Below are 17898 nucleotides of genomic sequence, written 5' to 3' on the forward strand. Positions count from 1 at the left end.
TCTGGGGAGGTTGATTAGTAGCTTATTGATAAGAATATAGCAGCTTCTAAGGTTGTGTCTAATCTCCATCACCCCACCGGATTACTAAGAAAAAAGTACAGTTTTTTACGGGGCACGCAGCGACTGGTTTATGGCAATCTTAAAACTTACCGAACTTAGTCTTAGCGCGCAATCAGAAACAAGTTCTGACTTGTAGACTTGTCCATCGGCAGGTAAGAAATTGGCCCTCGGAACAGACGCGTAGTTTACGGAAAATGAAATCTCCATTTGTGACCCCTGGTCCTTGTTTCTTTTTTCAGGTAAAAAAGTCCCTTGCGTTCGACATCAATACCTTTTAGAATTTTGAATGCTAATCAGACTGCGTTTCTTTTTTCAGATGAGATTCAATTCTTTAATTCGGCCCAGCAATCTTTTTGTAGCTGACCAGAACTGAACGTTTGGTTGTACAGTTTTAACATTACTTCCCTTGATTTAAATTCAACACTTCAATATATCCGAGCATCTTGTTGGCCTTTTTTTACAGCTTCCCCACATTTGTCTAGAATCTAGATGAAGACATAAACTCCTAGGTCTTTTTCATAGATTCCTTCTTCAATTTCAGTATCTCCCATATGATATTTATAATGCACATTTTTATTGCCTGTGTGCAGTACCTTGCACTTCTGTCTATTAAATGTCATTTGCCATGCGTCTGCCCAGTTCTGAATCTTGTCCAGATCATTTTGAATGACCTTTGCTGCTGCAACAGTGTTTGCCATTCCTCCTACTTTTGTGTCATCTGCAAATTTAACAAGTCTGCTTACTATACCAGAATCTAAATCATTACTGTAGATTAGGAATAGCAGAGGACCTAATACTGATCCCTGTGGTACTCCACTAGTTACCTCACTCCATTCTGAGGTTTCTCCTCTAATCAGTACTTTCTGTTTTCTACATGTTAACCACTCCCTAATCCATGTATATGCATTTCCTTGAATCCCTAATAAGTTCAGTTTTAGAATTAATTTTTATGCAGGACTTTGTCAAAAGCTTTTTGGAAATCTAAATAAACCATGTCATATGCTTTGCAATTATCCATTATCGATGTTGCATCCTCAAAAAAATCAAGCAGGTTAGTTAGACACGATCTCCCTTTCCTAAAACCAAACTGACTGTCTCCCAGGATACTGTTACCATATAGGTAATTTTCCATTTTGGATCTTATTATAGTTTGCATATAATAGAAGTCAGGCTTATTGGTCTGTAGTTACCTGATTCGGTTTTGTTTCCCTTTTTGTGGATTGGTATTATGTTTGCAATTCTCCAGTCTGTCGGTACAACCCCTGTGCCAAGAGATTGTTGCATGGTCTAGTTATTTAAATAGCCATCCACCTTTCAATAATGCATTATTTTTATTTCAATTATTTTTAACAGCTTTCTAATGCCACACAATTTCAGTACGATCCTGAGTATATTTGTGGCTAAGTTTCACTACCAGTATTGTGTTACATGTATTGCTTCTGTCTTACTGTCTTAACTAAATCCTGCCAGTATTGCACATAATTGTAGGATAATTTAATGTAAACTGAATGAAACCACGTGGCAATAAGCAGGTATGTGTATCCTGTGTTAATCACTTTATATAAATAATGTTCTTTATATAAATAACCCCAAAAAAATGAAACTTTGATTTTTCTCTAAAACGGGGGGGGGGCGGTCCAATCCCGGTCCAATCCCGGTCCGGGAGGGCGACTCCACTCCAGGTTTAACAGGTAGAATTAGATATTTAACTACTTGAGGGTCTGGATGCGGGTTTCATTTGTTCAATTAGATTTAGAACAGGGTTGGAACAAAGACCAGGTGAGGTAGGGGCAACTGAACAAACTCATTTCTGCTCACAGGGCAGGAAAAGGCGTCTTGAAAAGACGAATGGATGGTGACACCCCAGGGACGGTTCCCCCCTCTCAGCCACACTGTGTTTTTCCGGCAGCCGTCTCTCGCTCCCCTCCCAGACTTAATTAAAATGAGAGAGCTAGAGGGAGGTATAGATCTCTCCGTACAGCCCTGCCTGGTGACACACTGCCGCTAGCCACCGCTCCCTCACACTCCAGGGGCCAGTTCACTTCACTTTCTGGTACTTTTTTCATTTCCTTTTCTTGAGAGAGAGAGAGAGAGAGAGAGAGAGACTAAAAAACACACAGGTCAGAGATATTTTATACCCCCAATTCACCAGCTCGGCTCCAGACTTTTCTCAGCTAGACAGAGAGGCCAAACTAAGAACAGGTTTAGGGTGAATTTGGAGACACTGCTGAACTAGCAGCTGAATATAAACAACTGGCCGCAAAATGAGAGACGCGATGTAAAAAACCAGCCTCCACACTCTGTGTGCATGTTAAATAAGAAACGCTCTAAATGTCGTTTTATTTCATATTTGTATTTTATTTTATTTGAAATCTATATGCCGTGGCATTACCTGTAAAACTTGTCATGCCAATAACTTTTTTTTTAATTTGAATTGAATTGAGACAGAGAGGGAGAGGGGGGGGGGGGTTCGACCCCAACTCTAATGGCCAGCCCCCCCTGTGTAGAGCTCTCAGAATCACCTCTATCCCCTCACTACAGCGGGACACAAACACCACATCAGTTCCATGTGGCATTTCTAGCTGATGTACCTCTAACATCCACTAGGGGCATTTTTCATCTGTTTATTAACTGTTAACAACTAGCTTACGAATAGTTGATTGTTCGTTAATAGGCCAGCTAAAACAACAAAGATCATATCCCTATTTTGGTAACGAAGGTAAACTATTGAAAATGAGTTGTGTAAGCATGGGAAAAGCATTGGGAAAGTGCATGGTGAATTTGTATAAGTGATCGACCGTTTCTTGTGAGTTTTTCCGTTTGGAAGTTGTGCATTAATCAGGCTCACTGGTGGGAGAACTGAGTCTCTGAATGCAGTTCTGTCTCAGACAGTCAGCACAGAGTCATTGGATTAGTAAATACACAACACAGAAACATAAGGAACAGAAACTCAGAGGGCTCTCCCTGCTGCAATATATTCTATACCAATCAGTCCAGAGGGGAACAGGATAGATGAATGTTGTGGAGAAGTTTTCCACTGTATTTCTGCAGTATCCCCCATGCTTTTTCCATGGTTATACTCTGCATTCAACAGAGCTTACCCAGGTTTGCCATGTATATTATTATAATTTACCATACCTCGCTATGTTTTACAATGCTTACCTGTGATTTCCCATGCTTTCACTGTGCTTTATTACACTCTGCTGTGCTTTTACTGTGGGAAACTTTTACAAGGGTCTGAACGTGTTTGTTTTTGAAGCACCATTTGAAAAAAAGAAAATGTTTTAAATAAGGGGTCTGGGGAGTGGGGCTGGATTACAAATTGAAGGTGTGGCACCTTTTGTAGTTGCAATGTAACCTTTGAAAAGTTTCTCATAGTAAAAGCATTGCAAAGCGTAATAAAGCACAGTGAAAGCATGGCGAAGCATAGTTAAGCATTGCAAAGAATTGCGAGGTATGGTAAAGCATATCAAGGGTAAACTATGGTAAGTGTATAGTAGAGCCATGGGGATAAGCATTGGAAAAACTGCAAAAATACTGCAGTAAACTTTTATAAGGGGAATTACACACATGGTTGCATCTTTACAATGTAATCAGTATAATTACAGTGTCTTTAATAACTGTGTATTTACAGAGCAGTTACTTAGTAAATACAGGTGTACTTGCACATAATTACAATGTTACTTTGCATAGCTACAATGTATTTCATGTCTAAATTTTTTTGCATGATTTATGTGTAAGTATACATTTATATCAGGTTAGGTTTAGAGATCGGGTTATGGTTATATCGTGCAAAAAGATGTACACATGAAGTACATTGCAACTGTGCATAATAATGATGTGCAAGTGCACCTGTATTTGTAATGCTGTCTCCCTTGTTTGTTCCCACATGTTGCTGTGTTCCCTTTAGTCTCTGTGTGACAGAGAGCGAGGAAGGGAGAGCGAGAGAGAGAGAGAGAGAGAGCGGGAGAGACGGGAGGGAGGAAGGGGGATATTAATGCTGTCTCCCTTGTTTGTTCCCACATGTTGCTGTGTTCCCTTTAGTCTCTGTGTGACAGAGAGAGCGAGGAAGGGAGATAGAGAGAGAGAGAGAGTCCTTTTTATATTTGTCTCATTTCCCTTTTCTTCTGGACATATAAACCTATAGAACTTTTTCTTCTCCTGTTTTGGGTTTGTTTTTTTCCCCCCACATTTTTCTGGGGGTGGGGTGGTGGATTAGCTGTGTCCTTGACTGGGAAAGGGGGGGTCCCGTCTGCAGTCCTGGGGTGTGACTGCACAGTTTTGGGGAGCTGGGATGGTGGCCACTGGCAGCTTCGAGTTTGAAGGCTTGCAGACTATAGGGATTGTGTGTCTGGTCTACATGTTTCTGAAGCTCATGCATCTTCTGGGGCTAATTAACTTCACGGACGAAGGTAGGCCAGTCAGAGAAGCAACCTACATCTTTAACATTACTGTCGTGGTGTTTGGGTTTTCACAGGCATGGAAATGAGACTCCTGTTGCAGAGCAGTTTTACCCATTCCAGGTTTTACTAGGAGCTTGATTAGCCACAGCGTGTAGGTGATCAGCTCAGGTGAGTCTTATTAAACTCATAGTGAAACCAGGAATGGATCAAACTGCTCTGCAACGGGAGTCTTATTCCCATCTCTGTTTTGAAAGGTATTGGGTACACCACTTGCCTGAAACACAGCCCTGAGTGGTACGAAGAAAAGAAAGAAACAAGGAAAAGAAATGAAGGAAAGAGTTGCATGTTCACTGTGTTTCCTCCAGTCATTAAATTGTTTGCACCCCTATATTGAAGAGAAGCAAAGGGGTCCCTGAATTATATGACTTAGGCGGTTGGCTTGATGAAACTTGTGACAGGTATTTTAGAGCATTTTACAGCCCTGGGCAGTCCCCCTGGCTTATTAGTGTCCTGCAGCTGTACTGTTTTGCCCTGTCTGGGGTTTGTGCTGCACCAGAGCCACGCTCTGTGTTTCCGTGTTCTTGTCTCCAAAGATATACTTTACCATACCTTGCCATTCTCTACAATGCTTTCCTATGCTTTCTCATGCTTTCACTGTGCTTTATGACACTTTACTGGGCTTTTACTGTGGGAAGCTTGCAGAAGGGTAACACATGCTGTTCATGTGCTCTTGTCTACACCCAGACAGCAGTAAAATGATGTTGGAGGCAGCCCTGCAGATAAGCTGCGTACCTGCCGTTTTTACACAATCCGAAATACGCACGAAATGTACCTTTAATGCATAAAAATACGCATTGCAATTTTGCTGGACAGCTTGTCTCCCTCCTTCCCCTAAAACTTCCACTAACAACTACATCTCCCAGAATGCAATGTCTTCCGTTATTAGGGAACTGTACACAAGAAAAAACAACGGAACAAACCTGATCCGATCTCTGTTTAGCCCTGTTGTCTTTTCAACCTCACAGTAAGAAAGAAAAAATCGAAGCAACGATTTGAAGCTAAACGCTCCAGCTACATATCCAACTGGAACCGTCATCAGAGGCAACCGCTAAAAAAAAAAAGTGTCTATAAACGAACTATTTTAGAAGTTATTAATGCATTTCCTTGTTTTGTTTATCAGTATGGCTTTATATTGAAGTTTGAACATGTGCACCGAGTTGGAGAATATACTGTTAAAATACACGTAACATAATTCATTTTCTTTTGTTAACTCCAATAAATCTACATTATATTTCGCCAGTCAAATCCTAGCGTGCCTAAATATAATTTTGAGTAACACTGACAGATTCGTCTGTTGCATCTTTAGCAGCCACAACTGTCACAGATATAATTTAGTCACAATACCGTCAGGACGCGTAGACATACTTGGGACTAATTAGGAAGTTTGAAGGCTGAAAATAAAAAAAATAAATAAAAAAATGAAGTGTACTGCAGTAAAATAAACTGGCATTCATTAAATGTGGCTTTCTGATTGTGCTAATAGAAACAGTGAAATAAAACACGTGACAATGTGCTTGCTGTAGTGCACTAATAATCGAAAGCAGCAGAACCAACACTACTTAAACTACAAGAAGACCCCTACTAGTCTAGCACATGCTTAAACCATCCAAGGAGCTGTACTGTACTGTACTGTATCTGTGCTGAATCCGGTCCCTCTAACCTGCATTGTTCTTGTCTCCACACAGACAGCAGTGAAAGTGATCTGGAGCTGTACTGTAGTGACTATCTGTGCTGAATCCGGTCCCTCTAACCTGCGTTGTTCTTGTCTCCACACAGACAGCAGTGAAAGTGATCTGGAGCTGTACTGTACTGTACTGTATCTGTGCTGAATCCGGTCCCTCTAACCTGCGTTGTTCTTGTCTCCACACAGACAGCAGTGAAAGTGATCTGGAGCTGTACTGTAGTGTACTGTATCTGTGCTGAATCCGGTCCCTCTAACCTGTGTTGTTCTTGTCTCCACACAGACAGCAGTGAAAGTGATCTGGAGCTGTACTGTAGTGTACTGTATCTGTGCTGAATCTGGTCCCTCTAACCTGCGTTGTTCTTGTCTCCACACAGACAGCAGTGAAAGTGATCTGGAGCTGTACTGTAGTGTACTGTATCTGTGCTGAATCCGGTCCCTCTAACCTGCGTTGTTCTTGTCTCCACACAGACAGCAGTGAAAGTGATCTGGAGCTGTCGACAGTGAGGCACCAGCCAGAGGGTCTGGATCAGCTGCAGGCGCAGACCAAATTCACCAAGAAGGAGCTGCAGTCTCTGTACCGGGGCTTCAAAAACGTGAGCGTGGACAAACGACTCAACAGAGTTATCCCAGACCGACTGTGCTGTGCTGTGCGCCAGCTTCGTACACGCTAGTACCAGCGCACCCTCCCCTTCAGACCACAGTATCAGTGATCAGAGAGTCTCATACCACAAGACAGATATTCCTAATGCAGTGTAGAGGGCTGGACAGACACACAGTATTGACTCATATTAAAGAGAAGGGGTCATCTTATGGTTAGTGGTATAAGTCTTATACCTGGAGAGCTGGGTAAGGTGGGTATATTATAACAGGTTTGACAGTGGATTAACCAAGGGAGTGAATTAGCGAATTATCTAATGGTGTATATCGAGGTGTCGAGGGGGCGCTGTGCAGCATGGGCTGATGTTTCAGGTCATTTGTGATGGACTCCCTTTGACTTCAGAGAGCAGACCCCCCCCCCCCCCCCCCCACCACCACCACCACCACCACCACCACCTCTCCCTCTCTGCCTCAACTCAATTCAAATTCAAAAGTTTTATTGGCATGACAAGTTTTCCAGGTATAGCCAAAGCATATATATTTCAAATAGAATAAAATACAAATATGAAATAAACCGACATTTATAGAGTGTTTCTTATTGAACACATACACAGAGTGTGGAGGCTGGTTACTTACATTGCATTATTATTTCTCTCCCTCTCCCTCCCTCTCAGGAGTGCCCCAGCGGTCTGGTGGATGAGGAGACCTTCAAGATGATCTACTCTCAGTTCTTCCCGCAAGGAGGTGAGCAGGATGGAGAGCAGTGGGCAGATGGGAGAAGGGAAGGGGAGGGGAGAAGCTGTAAGGAAACTAATAATGTCTATAAATGAGTGCGTGCTATAGAAACTGATGTGTTAGTAAGTTTCCTCAAAAGTTACACATACTGCTTAAACATTGTCACTAGACACAGTAAAAGAGGGGAGAGAAGAGGAGCAGGAGGAGATAAGGGGTAGGGAGGGGTGAGGGGAGAGAAGAGGGGATAAGGGGTATCCTATTGAGTAGGGGATGGGGACTAGGGCAGGAGGGGAGGAGGGTATAGGGGAGAGTCTCTCCCTATATACCCTCTCCATCTCCCCTCCCCGGAGAGGGGAGGAGAGGAGAGGGGAGGAGAGGAGAGGGAGAGGGAGAGGGAGAGGGGAGGCGAGGGTGAGCGTTTGGTTTTATCAGACCCCAGATGAGTTGTGAGGTGTGGCAGTCCCACTCTGCGTATGTATTTGTACAATCATAATAAAAACCTGATGCCTTTGTTATTAATTCTTCAGAGTACCACTGCTACCCTGTTTGGATAGCTTGGTGTTTAAACCTCTTCAGTAAATATGGGAGAGTGCCTCGGACAGAGAGACCGGCTGCGTTCATGCTATTGCTTTATTAAACTAGGAAAGAACAGGCAGCGAGGCAAGGAGGTGTTAGAATCAGAGAGTGCAGCCTCTCTCCTTGTTCCCTCTCCATCTAACAAGCAGTCTGGCACTGCTTGTATTTATAGAGACCTTGTTTTTCAAACTCAATTCCAGCTGCTCCCAGGCACAGCTATATTTCATTTCCATAACTTCCCTTCTGGCAACCTAAATTCATACCAGTGTAGCTTACAGAGTAATACAAAAACAAGCCCATATAAGGGATTCCTCCTTTTCCCCAGTACCTTTACAGCATTCATGAGGACTCTGCATTGACTCCTGTATTGTGTATCTTTGCTACTCTAGAGGGGAATCTAGTGGTTTGTTTTTCAGGGCTATAAACATTAAACATAAGACTCATTTAAAAACACAGAATCTCGTCTTAATTGAACGGGTAATTTGCTTAATGAGACCTTTTTACTTGTTTTCAGCTATTGAACATTTGCATATTTCAGGGTAGCTATAACATTTGATAAGTAACTTGAACTGCAACTGTTTATGGCTCAAAACAAGTAAAATGTCTAATTTAAGCAAATTACCAGTTCAATTAGTGGTCTAGTTAAGTAATTGAGAGCTTGTTTACAGTGAAAACCAGCAGCCACAGAGGGGCCCCAGGACCGAGTTTGAGAAGCCCTGATCCATTTATTGGTTTTATAGACTTCAATCAGTCCCCTCTTTCCTTTCTCTCTTCTAAGCTGAAAAGGACAATCTTTTTAAGTTTCTTTTAGTATTTTTTAATTTTACCATCACAGCAGTTCGGCTTGACTAGCTGGGACCCATGTGTTCTGGGGGGAATGCCCAAACAGTAACGCACTTCCTATCTCCACAGACGCCACCACCTACGCTCACTTCCTGTTCAATGCCTTTGACATCGACAGGACCGGCTCCATCCGCTTCGAGGTGAGGGGTCGGAGGGCAATGATTGTTGTTGTCTTTTTTTAAGTTTGTATTTAATTTATTTTTAATATATTTAATATAATATATACACGCATATACTCACACAACCTCTCAGAGCTCCCGTCAGTGAAGTCTATTATTATTATTATTATTATTATTATTATTGTTATTAATATTGCAATGATCAGGAGCCAGGAGTTTGAGCAGAGTTAGAAACTCACACTGGCCCGTTTTGTTTTGGGTCAGGACTTTGTCATCGGACTCTCAGTGCTGCTTCGAGGCTCAGTCCACGAGAAACTCAAATGGGCCTTCAACCTCTATGACATCAACAAGGATGGCTACATCACCAAGGAGGTGAGACAGGCTTAGGGGCCGGGTCTAAACTGCAGACTACATCACCAAGGAGGTGAAGAGGGGCTTAGGGGCCGGGTCTAAACTAGAGAGACGCAACACTTCGGGTCTGATTTAAACATACCACAGCTCTGTGACTTTGTATGAATCCAGGGGGGCTCGCTGACTTGTTAAAGCATCACGGCTGTGCTGGGACTCGTACTCACATTCATCATTGTCATTAATAAGATGTTAAATCAAGCTGTTCATGAGCTGCCCTCGCCAGTGCTTTAAAAGAGTCTGGAAGTGAATTTGTCTAGTATCAATGATACACATTATATCATGGCAGATTCTGTTAAGCACGCTGTCTCTCTATCTCTCTCACGCTCTGTCTCACTCCCTCCCTCTCCTTCTGCGCTTGCTCGCTGCCAGGCTGTCCACAGGCATTCAAAAGGGGTGGAGCTGATATACACTCTTAAAGGGGCCGCACCTTGCTACCCCAGAATCCTGACACGCTTATTAACCCTTTGTCTCCTGGGCCCCCAGGAGATGCTGGCGATCATGAAGTCCATCTACGACATGATGGGGAACTACACGTACCCCTCGGTGAGAGAGGACACTCCCTTTGAGCACGTCGAGAAGTTCTTCCAGGTCAGAGGGCAGGGGGCAGGGACATGAAAGACAGAAATACTCCAAACTGTAGAGCGCCAGTAAAAAAAAAGAAAGAAAAGAAATATACCGCAAATCAAATGCCCGAAAAAGAGGATTTATGGAGAGAAATTCAACAAGGAACAAGAAATTCCAAAATATAGAAAACCTTCAGACATTGAGGTCATTCCAAAAATATTCTACCTTGCTGCGATCGACAAGACCCTGCTAATGATGTCCGCAGTGGAGCTCGAACCACGATCATTAAACAACAAATATTTTAGTTCTAAAGCTCAAAATGTGTGTATATCTGTAGACCCTGATATTGGTGAAGCCAAATGAAATGTGTTTGTATCCGATAGTTTGTATCAAATTCTTATTTAACTGTGTATTTTAGAATATAGTGTGGAATGCTGTATCTGCTTTGCTGCTGCTAAACATTCCTTACCTGCATGTTTTCTTACAGAAGATGGACAGAAACCAGGATGGAGTCGTGACCATTGATGAGTTCATGGAGACTTGTCAAAAGGTTTGCACCCTTTCTGTCTGTCTGTCTCTCTCTCTCTCTGTTTCTCTCTCTCTCACGGACACACAAACTCATTTATGTTTTTCTTCCCTCTCTCAGGATGACAACATCATGAGCTCCATGCAGCTGTTCGAGAATGTGATCTAGAACTACCCGGAATGATCTAGAACGTCTGCACCCATCGTGTACCGTCACTCACCCACCCACCCACCTATTTCTGTGTCAGCAACTTTTTCTATAGAAATTATATTATACACACACACAAACAAGATGTACACTACCTACAGAGACGAGTAACGAAACTCTTGAAAGAAAAATGGACCAGTTCTACAATAATAATAATAATAATAAAATAAAACAAGAACTTGACAGTATAAGATTGCCAGGAAAAGAACAGTAATACAGTAGGCCTCAACTCAAGCCTCACACTTGGATGTCCTTCAGCTACATACTTACGGGAGGTAGCCGAGAGGAAATCATCCTCTCTCTGCGCACACAAAAGAGCACAACACACCACATCCAGAGAAGGAGGGAGAGAGAAAGAGGGAAAAAAATAAGATCATCCCCCCTCCCCCCCCTTCGGACCACCAGGATTCTCAAGCACTCGTGCGAACTCCTGCTCGGAAACGGAGAGATTTACCAGCGTCTCACTGAAATCAGAGACGGGAAACCACCATTTCACAGCACCAGGACTTTGCTTGATTCTGAAGTGAAGATGATGCTTACAATTATGATGACAATATTATTAACAACAATTCACTATAATTCCTTTACTTCTGAGAGAGCACAGAGGTTTTGTTTTATTTTTTACCTGACGTCTTGATTTCTGGTATGTATGGTACAGTACTGATTCATTTAGTTGGGATTTGGGTGGGTATGTCATGGACCCCCATTGTAACCCCCTTCTCTGAACCCACTGGGCTAAGATAAGTCATATCTTGGTGGGCGCTCCCAGGGGGCGCCACCTGAGTGGGGAGGGCTTACATTGGCCAGGGTGTTGTCAGCTCACCGCGCACCAGCGCCCCCTGTAGACTGGCCGGGCGCCTGCGGGCTTGCCTGGAGCAGCCTAGAGCTGCGTGGTCCTCCAACACTGTAGGAGGGAGGACTGGCCCCCAGGAGTCTGCAGTCTTCTTATTCTTCCTGACCGTGTTAACCCTCATATGCATTGAATGTCATTTAACTATTTTTCTCCATGCTTTTGGACACTGCATGTTGACAGGAGCAGTTTAAATACATTTGCCCAGCGGAGTTCGATGCGGTCCTGTTGTTTATGTATTTTCTTACTCCTGTCCCATAGTAATATGACAACATCCGTGTAATTCCCTGCGCAGCTGTGGTCGGCCCATCTCTCACAGTGCCCCGTGTTGAGGGGTGCCCGCATTGACGGCAGTGTTGCCCCTCTAGGGCAGCCAGTCTCACAGCTGCAGAGCGCTTCAGCTCCAGACTCTCTCCCCTCCCTCGCTGCTGAAAACGCCACGAAACAAGCTCCTCCCCCTCCACCATTCCATTTAATTCATTTATTTATTTGAAATTGTATTTATTTAAAAGGAATTCATAAAGGCAGGCATGTTGAGAAGTTGCATGGGGAGACTCGTAGTTAGTAGCCTTAAGCAAAGTGAAAAAAAATATATAATCAGTTTGTATGTAGTGTTTATCAAAATAAAAAATTTGGAACACAAATGCGATGCAAATAACAGATACAGTCCCTGGCCAACTGTGAAAGCGATCTCAAGCTATTCCGAGCACAGTTATAACTATTACTATTTATATATTTCAATTGCAGCTTGAAGAACCAAACAAAAACAACTCAGTCCGAGTTTTAAAGCTTGCACTCATGTATCTTCAGCACTGAATGAGACCCCCCCCAACCCTGTTCTCCCATTCGCTGAGGTCAATTTATCTATGCCTGAATATTTTAATAAAATAAAAAAAAAGCAGAAAACACAGAAATAAATTCTTTTTCAATAGAGTTCTTCAGTACGCTTCTCATTTTTGATCAACCCCTTACCTGTAACTGCTTTGCAAAAAGAGCCAAATTTGTGTGCATGTGAGGTCAGAGCTGTTGACCTCATCTCAATGACAGACGCACGCTCTGCAATGGCAAAGCAACAGGCTGTGTGTGTGTGTGTGGTGTTCCATTGATCCCTCTCCCTCCCTCTGCAATGAGAGGGTTCAAGCAGGTACAGTGAACACCAGCCAATGCAAAGTGGAGACTAAGACTAACACAAAGCATGGCTCAGCCAAGGACTGGCATCTTCGAAAACTAGGGATCCATCTCAAACATTTTCTAACCCCAGCACACTCTACCCTGGCTGGCCACTTTATTAGGACATACACCCAATCTGTGGCACTGGAACAATTTTTAAAGTAGGGGTGCTGAAAGCCAGCTAACAAAACTGTAACTGCTGTATATGATGGAAGCCATGCAAAGCCAGGGGGTGCTAGTGCACCCCCAGTTCCAGCACCCTTCTACCCAACATCAGATTGGGCCCTGATCACAGCCTTGACATGGCAGAGACTCCACAACGTGCTGGATGGCGACTTCACATCTTTCATCATTAATAGATCACACAATCGGTTCAGACAAATCGCTTTTATTCAGTGAGAGACACAGTGGTGAGCGGATGGAATGGGGCATCAAATGGTTGATGCTGAATCATTAGGAACTGCAAGAGATACCTGCCTGAGGTTCTGGGATCAATAAGCTACTAGATAATCAGACAATCCGGTCAACTGACCGGCGACAGTAACCTTTCATACATTCTTACTGTGTTTTAGTGAAGAGTTTTTGTTCAAATCAAACCAGCTCCTGACTGGCCGACTCACAATGATGCGATTGTTGTTGGCTGTACTGGCAGCGATGGCTTCCGATTGGGTGGTATTTAGACCACAGTACCAGGACCTTGCTTCCGCTTGGCTGGTCCTCAGAGGCGGTGCAAGATGTAATTGGTTGCCATGGCGATGATGGGCGCTCCAGTGGGAATTCCAGGGAACGGTCCAGACGATCCGGCAATGTCAATGTGAGAATATCGGAGTGGCTTCTCTGAATCCACACCGTGCTGAAAAAAAAATAAAGTCGGGGGCCGGATGCATAAAATCATCTTAAGTATTCAGTTTAAGTACAACACTTGCATTTTCCCTTAACTAGGGTACTGAATCTGGTAAGCTACTTTCTGCAACACCTGAAAACACAAGGGGAAAAAACTAGGGGAACCAAGGGGAAAGTTAACTCGAGGTGTTTGTGCAATTGGCAACAGGTTGTAATCTGTACAAAAACCACCCAGTCTGATTATGCCAATCTACATTTCCAGAATCTCTGTAGGAGCCTCTATGTGAGTGAATGATGAAAGTTGAGAAGTTTGGTCAAAATTCTGAGCCAGGCTCTTTTGTACAGTGGTTAAGACTCGAAGTGTGTGTGTCGCCTGTTTGCATCCAGCTTCCCCATTGGTTTAGGGGTGTAATGATTCATCACATTCAGACGAATCGTGACACAATCCATGCAAGAAAGAGGTATGGATCACTTGCATCAGGAGACAAGACCAGTTCACTAAAGGTTCCTGAATGAAGTGTACGTTATATAGTTTATATGAACACCCTTTTAATTATATAGCTGGTATGAATCATCTTAACATGAAAGTCCATTAAAATGATGCATCATACAAGTACTGTAACACATACCCTAGTGCAGCCTGCACACTGCGATAGGGATCATTACACCTCTAACCCTGTTACACAGAGCACCAAACGAGACCTCGCTAACCAATAGCTGCTCTACTGGGGACAATTAGTTAGCATTGCAATCCTATTTTATTCCAAATTACAACTACACTAAAAAACTACACATTATGTTAATAAAACGCGTCACCAGAATTTGTTGCAAATGCAAGGATAAATGCGGAATTGTACTGTAAAATAGATTATATAGTATAATTACAATTAAGCAGGTGTGCCAATATTCCAAACAACAAAAGACATTGTAATGAAGCATGAATTGCAGTTCCAGTGTCCCTGGCCCAGGGGTACAGAGGAGGAGACAGATGGATGCAGGACAGGTCGGGGTACCTGGTCAAGCCCTGAGGCCATGATGAGGAAGGCGGCGGGGGTCTGGTGCCCCCTAGGGGTGGCGCTGGAGGGCAGGTTGTTGCACTGCAGGATGTCCTCGTACTCAGACTTGCCGCGGTGGAAATCGAAATCCTCTCGGCGCACAGTGGAGATCTCAAACACATCGCCCAGCTCGTCACCCGCTGAGGGGGACAATGCAGGGTTACAAATCAAACTCAAAATTACACCGGGGTGCAAGCTAAAAGCTATTTACACTCAATCACGAGCATGTTTTTGTAAGACAGCAAGGTGGCACTGGAAAAATACTTTCAGGTCGAAACAGTTGGCATTTTATTGATTTAGCATCTTTTACAATGTAAGGACTCTTGAGTTTTACAGTTATGGATGCAAAATGTACCCAATAAATAAAATTTAAAAAACCAGACACACAAAACAACTCTGACATAAGTTGTGGAATTGTAAAGGTGAGTTAGTGAGGACGGGGAGTAAACAGCTTTGAGAATCTAATCCACAGTGGGGCTAATGAAGCTTGCAGTAAAACCCGAAATGGGTAACACTTATGCAACAGGAGTCTTCGTTCCATCCCCGAAACATGAAAGTGCGTGACCTACAGTCAACACACCCACACGACAGACTCCCAACCACGTTTCACCAGAAACTGGAGAAGCATTTTTTCTAGAAGTAGAAAACTTATTTCTTTAATCCTTTTTGGATTTAAAAAAAAAAAAAAAAAACGTACAACTAGAAAAAGGACCCTCACCTTTCTGCCACTGATGAGCATTCCCAGCATTCCGGGCTGGACCATTATCCATGATGATCTGAGACAGACACAGAGTCAGACAGCAAGAGCCAGACAGAGAGGTCTGGGTTACACAGCATGGGACTAGGAAAGGCACAAGACTATTTCTGCTCCCGGGCGCTATGTGATGTTGCAAATAACATGGGTCTGCGAGATGCAAGATTTACTGTGAAGTTGTTTCACACCTGTCCCAGCATTTTACAAGAACAGAGGATCCTCCTGGATTTATTTTTTGTGCGTTAGGGGGTTTGATCTACCGGATCAGCGTTTTGTGTTCTCAGGTTAGGGGGTCTACTTGATCAGCCTACACCCAGATAAGCCACAGCTGAGAGTATTTTACAGCAACGGGGAATCATTTCGGACAGTCTCAACCAACCGTTTTTAGAATCCCGGGATAACCACAGGTGCAGCCCAGGAGGATTCTCACAGTGCTGTAAAACTGCTCTAAAAATCAGTCTGTGTGCATTTACAGATCCTGTAGAGCCCTCTGAACGACTGTAGAGAACTAGCATCTCAGCCCATTGAAGTGAATGGAGAGGCGAGGGCTGGATGCAAACTGCTAGTCGTACGTTTCAAAGAAGAACTATTGACCTAAAGAGCCAGCTCTGTAGTGGAGAGGTAAGCGCAGGTCTTCAGGTCAGTATTATAAACTAAATCAGCCACTAGAGGAGATTCATTACAGGTGCACGGTCAGTCTACAGTACTGTACTCTATTTTAAAGGTGCCCCCCTCTCCCTGCACCACACTCACAGAGTAATTGGGTCCCATGGCACGGATGGCGTGCCCAGTGAGGGTGGCAATGGTGAACAGCTCGGGGGCTACCTCCGACAGGGCCTGGGAGAAAAAGAAAGCAGAGATGGGAATCAGACTCATTCCATAGCAGATTGATCCATTCCTGTGTTTGCTGCGAGTTTAAAAAGACACACCTGAGGTTGAGCTCCTAGTAAAGCCTGGAATGGTGAAGAAGCTGCTTTACTCACAAGAGATACAGATAAAGTACAGAGAACTCAAACACACACAGCTCTGGATAAACTTTTCACTACAACCGTGTAATGACATATATATGCTCAGGCAACAGCCTGATCTGAACGGTCGTTGCCCCCAGAAAAGTTTTAGTTGAAAGAAATTCTCCTCACTAATTTCTGATTTTTAATAATCATGTACAAATAATGCCTGAGCAGGAATATCATGTGAACTGCAAAAACTGCCTGGTCATAGTTGCTCTCTCCATTAACGACTCAGACAACTGCTTGCATCACCAATGATGAAGGTTCGGATGACAAAGACGTGGAGTTTGGATCAGATGATAGACTCTGCAGGCCGATTGATTACGTTGTAACCATATTTAGACACTGCAAGAGCTTGTAACTTGAGCATGTTTTTGTATTGAACAGTTTTTATGCTATAGTGGTACTTTGGATGCTCTTAATTTATTATTTCATGTTGTGTTTTCACACAACCATGTTTACCTTCAGAGATTATGTAAAGACATTATTTCAGTCGACCAAAAATTTCCCTTTTTTTTTTTTATATATAGTGACTTCTGGCCTTTTCCAATGTTTGTTTTGTGAAAATATTTGAAATGACAAAACATACTGCAGCAGCTTTGAATTGTATTTCACCAGTCAATAAATACGTTAACTGCGATTCTTTAGCGGGACTGAGCTGTGCTCTGCATTAATTTTATGCATGTCTAATTGTAAATGTAACGCATCTAGCGAATGCTTGTTAATGCCCCTGTCCGAGTCACCCCACAAGTCGAAAAGTTCAAAACAGAAAAGTTTTTTGGATATTTCAGACACAAGCGCCACTCAGCTTTCCTTTCACGTTTTTGGTTTTGTTGTACTCTAGTGTGCACTGCATGCAAACCCTTCTGTACATACCCGCTCCTTCATCTCGCACAGCAGGTCTGCCATCACCATCCTGCCCTCAGCGTCCGTGTTCCCCACGCGAATGCGCCTCTGAGCACGAGATGTGATGAGCTCGTCTGCCACATAGCAATCTGAGAGGAGGAGAGGGGAGTTACACTACTGCACTGCAGGGATGAAGGCACAGTCCAGATCATTTAGCAAGGCAAAAAAACAAACAAAAAAAATATATATATATATATATATATATATATATATATATATATATATATATTTTTCACTTTTATTCATGAAGGGTGCATTCTCAACACACAAGTGGCAACTGTTCTCAGTTCTATAGCAGGGCAAGCTACAGAGACACAGTAGTTACATTATGCATTTACCATAGCTTATCCTGGTGTGCCATGTTTATTACCATACCTAACTATTCTTACACTTTGCTGTGCTTTCACTAGTGAGAACTTTTATAAGGGCAGACACAGGGAAAGAGATAGACAGACCCCCCTCTGCTGTGACAGCGCTGACTCACCGGCCCCCACGCTGTTCCGCACCATCGCCATGGCACCCAGC

The 17898-nt window shown here is 43.3% G+C and overlaps 2 protein-coding genes across 4 annotated transcripts in view; one reads left to right on the forward strand and one right to left on the reverse strand.

The window, feature by feature from the left end:
- The window catches only part of LOC121302317 (calsenilin-like), a 63077-nt gene extending 50509 nt beyond the window's left edge, over nt 1-12568 (forward strand). For 2 of the 3 annotated variants that reach the window (XM_041232188.1, XM_041232189.1), the window contains exons 3-9: nt 6676-6800; nt 7479-7548; nt 9028-9098; nt 9342-9449; nt 9972-10076; nt 10540-10602; nt 10699-12568. In XM_041232188.1, coding sequence (XP_041088122.1) covers nt 6676-6800; nt 7479-7548; nt 9028-9098; nt 9342-9449; nt 9972-10076; nt 10540-10602; nt 10699-10746 — 590 coding nt within the window. In that variant the 3' untranslated portion in view covers nt 10747-12568. Of the gene's footprint in view, nt 1-4339; nt 4473-6675; nt 6801-7478; nt 7549-9027; nt 9099-9341; nt 9450-9971; nt 10077-10539; nt 10603-10698 lie in introns of those variants that run through there. The other variant, XM_041232191.1, reaches the window with a different exon arrangement.
- Nucleotides 12569-13177: 609 nt separating this feature from the next.
- LOC121302318 (putative aminopeptidase W07G4.4) lies at nt 13178-17892 on the reverse strand. The gene is made up of 6 exons (XM_041232192.1): nt 17858-17892; nt 17344-17462; nt 16211-16294; nt 15422-15479; nt 14662-14843; nt 13178-13658 (listed from the first exon to the last, which is right to left on the reverse strand). Exons 1-6 carry the CDS (start codon nt 17886-17888, stop codon nt 13524-13526), a joined length of 609 nt encoding a protein of 202 aa, XP_041088126.1. The 5' UTR covers nt 17889-17892; the 3' UTR covers nt 13178-13523.
- Nucleotides 17893-17898: the final 6 nt, after the last annotated feature.

This window comes from Polyodon spathula, chromosome 29 (genome assembly GCF_017654505.1).
Source record: "Polyodon spathula isolate WHYD16114869_AA chromosome 29, ASM1765450v1, whole genome shotgun sequence".
NCBI lineage: Eukaryota > Metazoa > Chordata > Actinopteri > Acipenseriformes > Polyodontidae > Polyodon > Polyodon spathula.

Bases quoted from the DNA above. Each gene is read 5' to 3' on its own strand.
- LOC121302318 (XM_041232192.1), bottom strand. From the start codon at position 17,888: ATGGCGATGGTGCGGAACAGCGTGGGGGCCG. The intron at 16,295-17,343 runs GTATGTACAGAA...TTTTTCTCCCAG, and splicing joins TGTGCGAGATGAAGGAGCGG to GCCCTGTCGGAGGTAGCCCC. The intron at 15,480-16,210 runs GTGAGTGTGGTG...TGTCTGTCTCAG, and splicing joins CCATGGGACCCAATTACTCT to ATCATCATGGATAATGGTCC.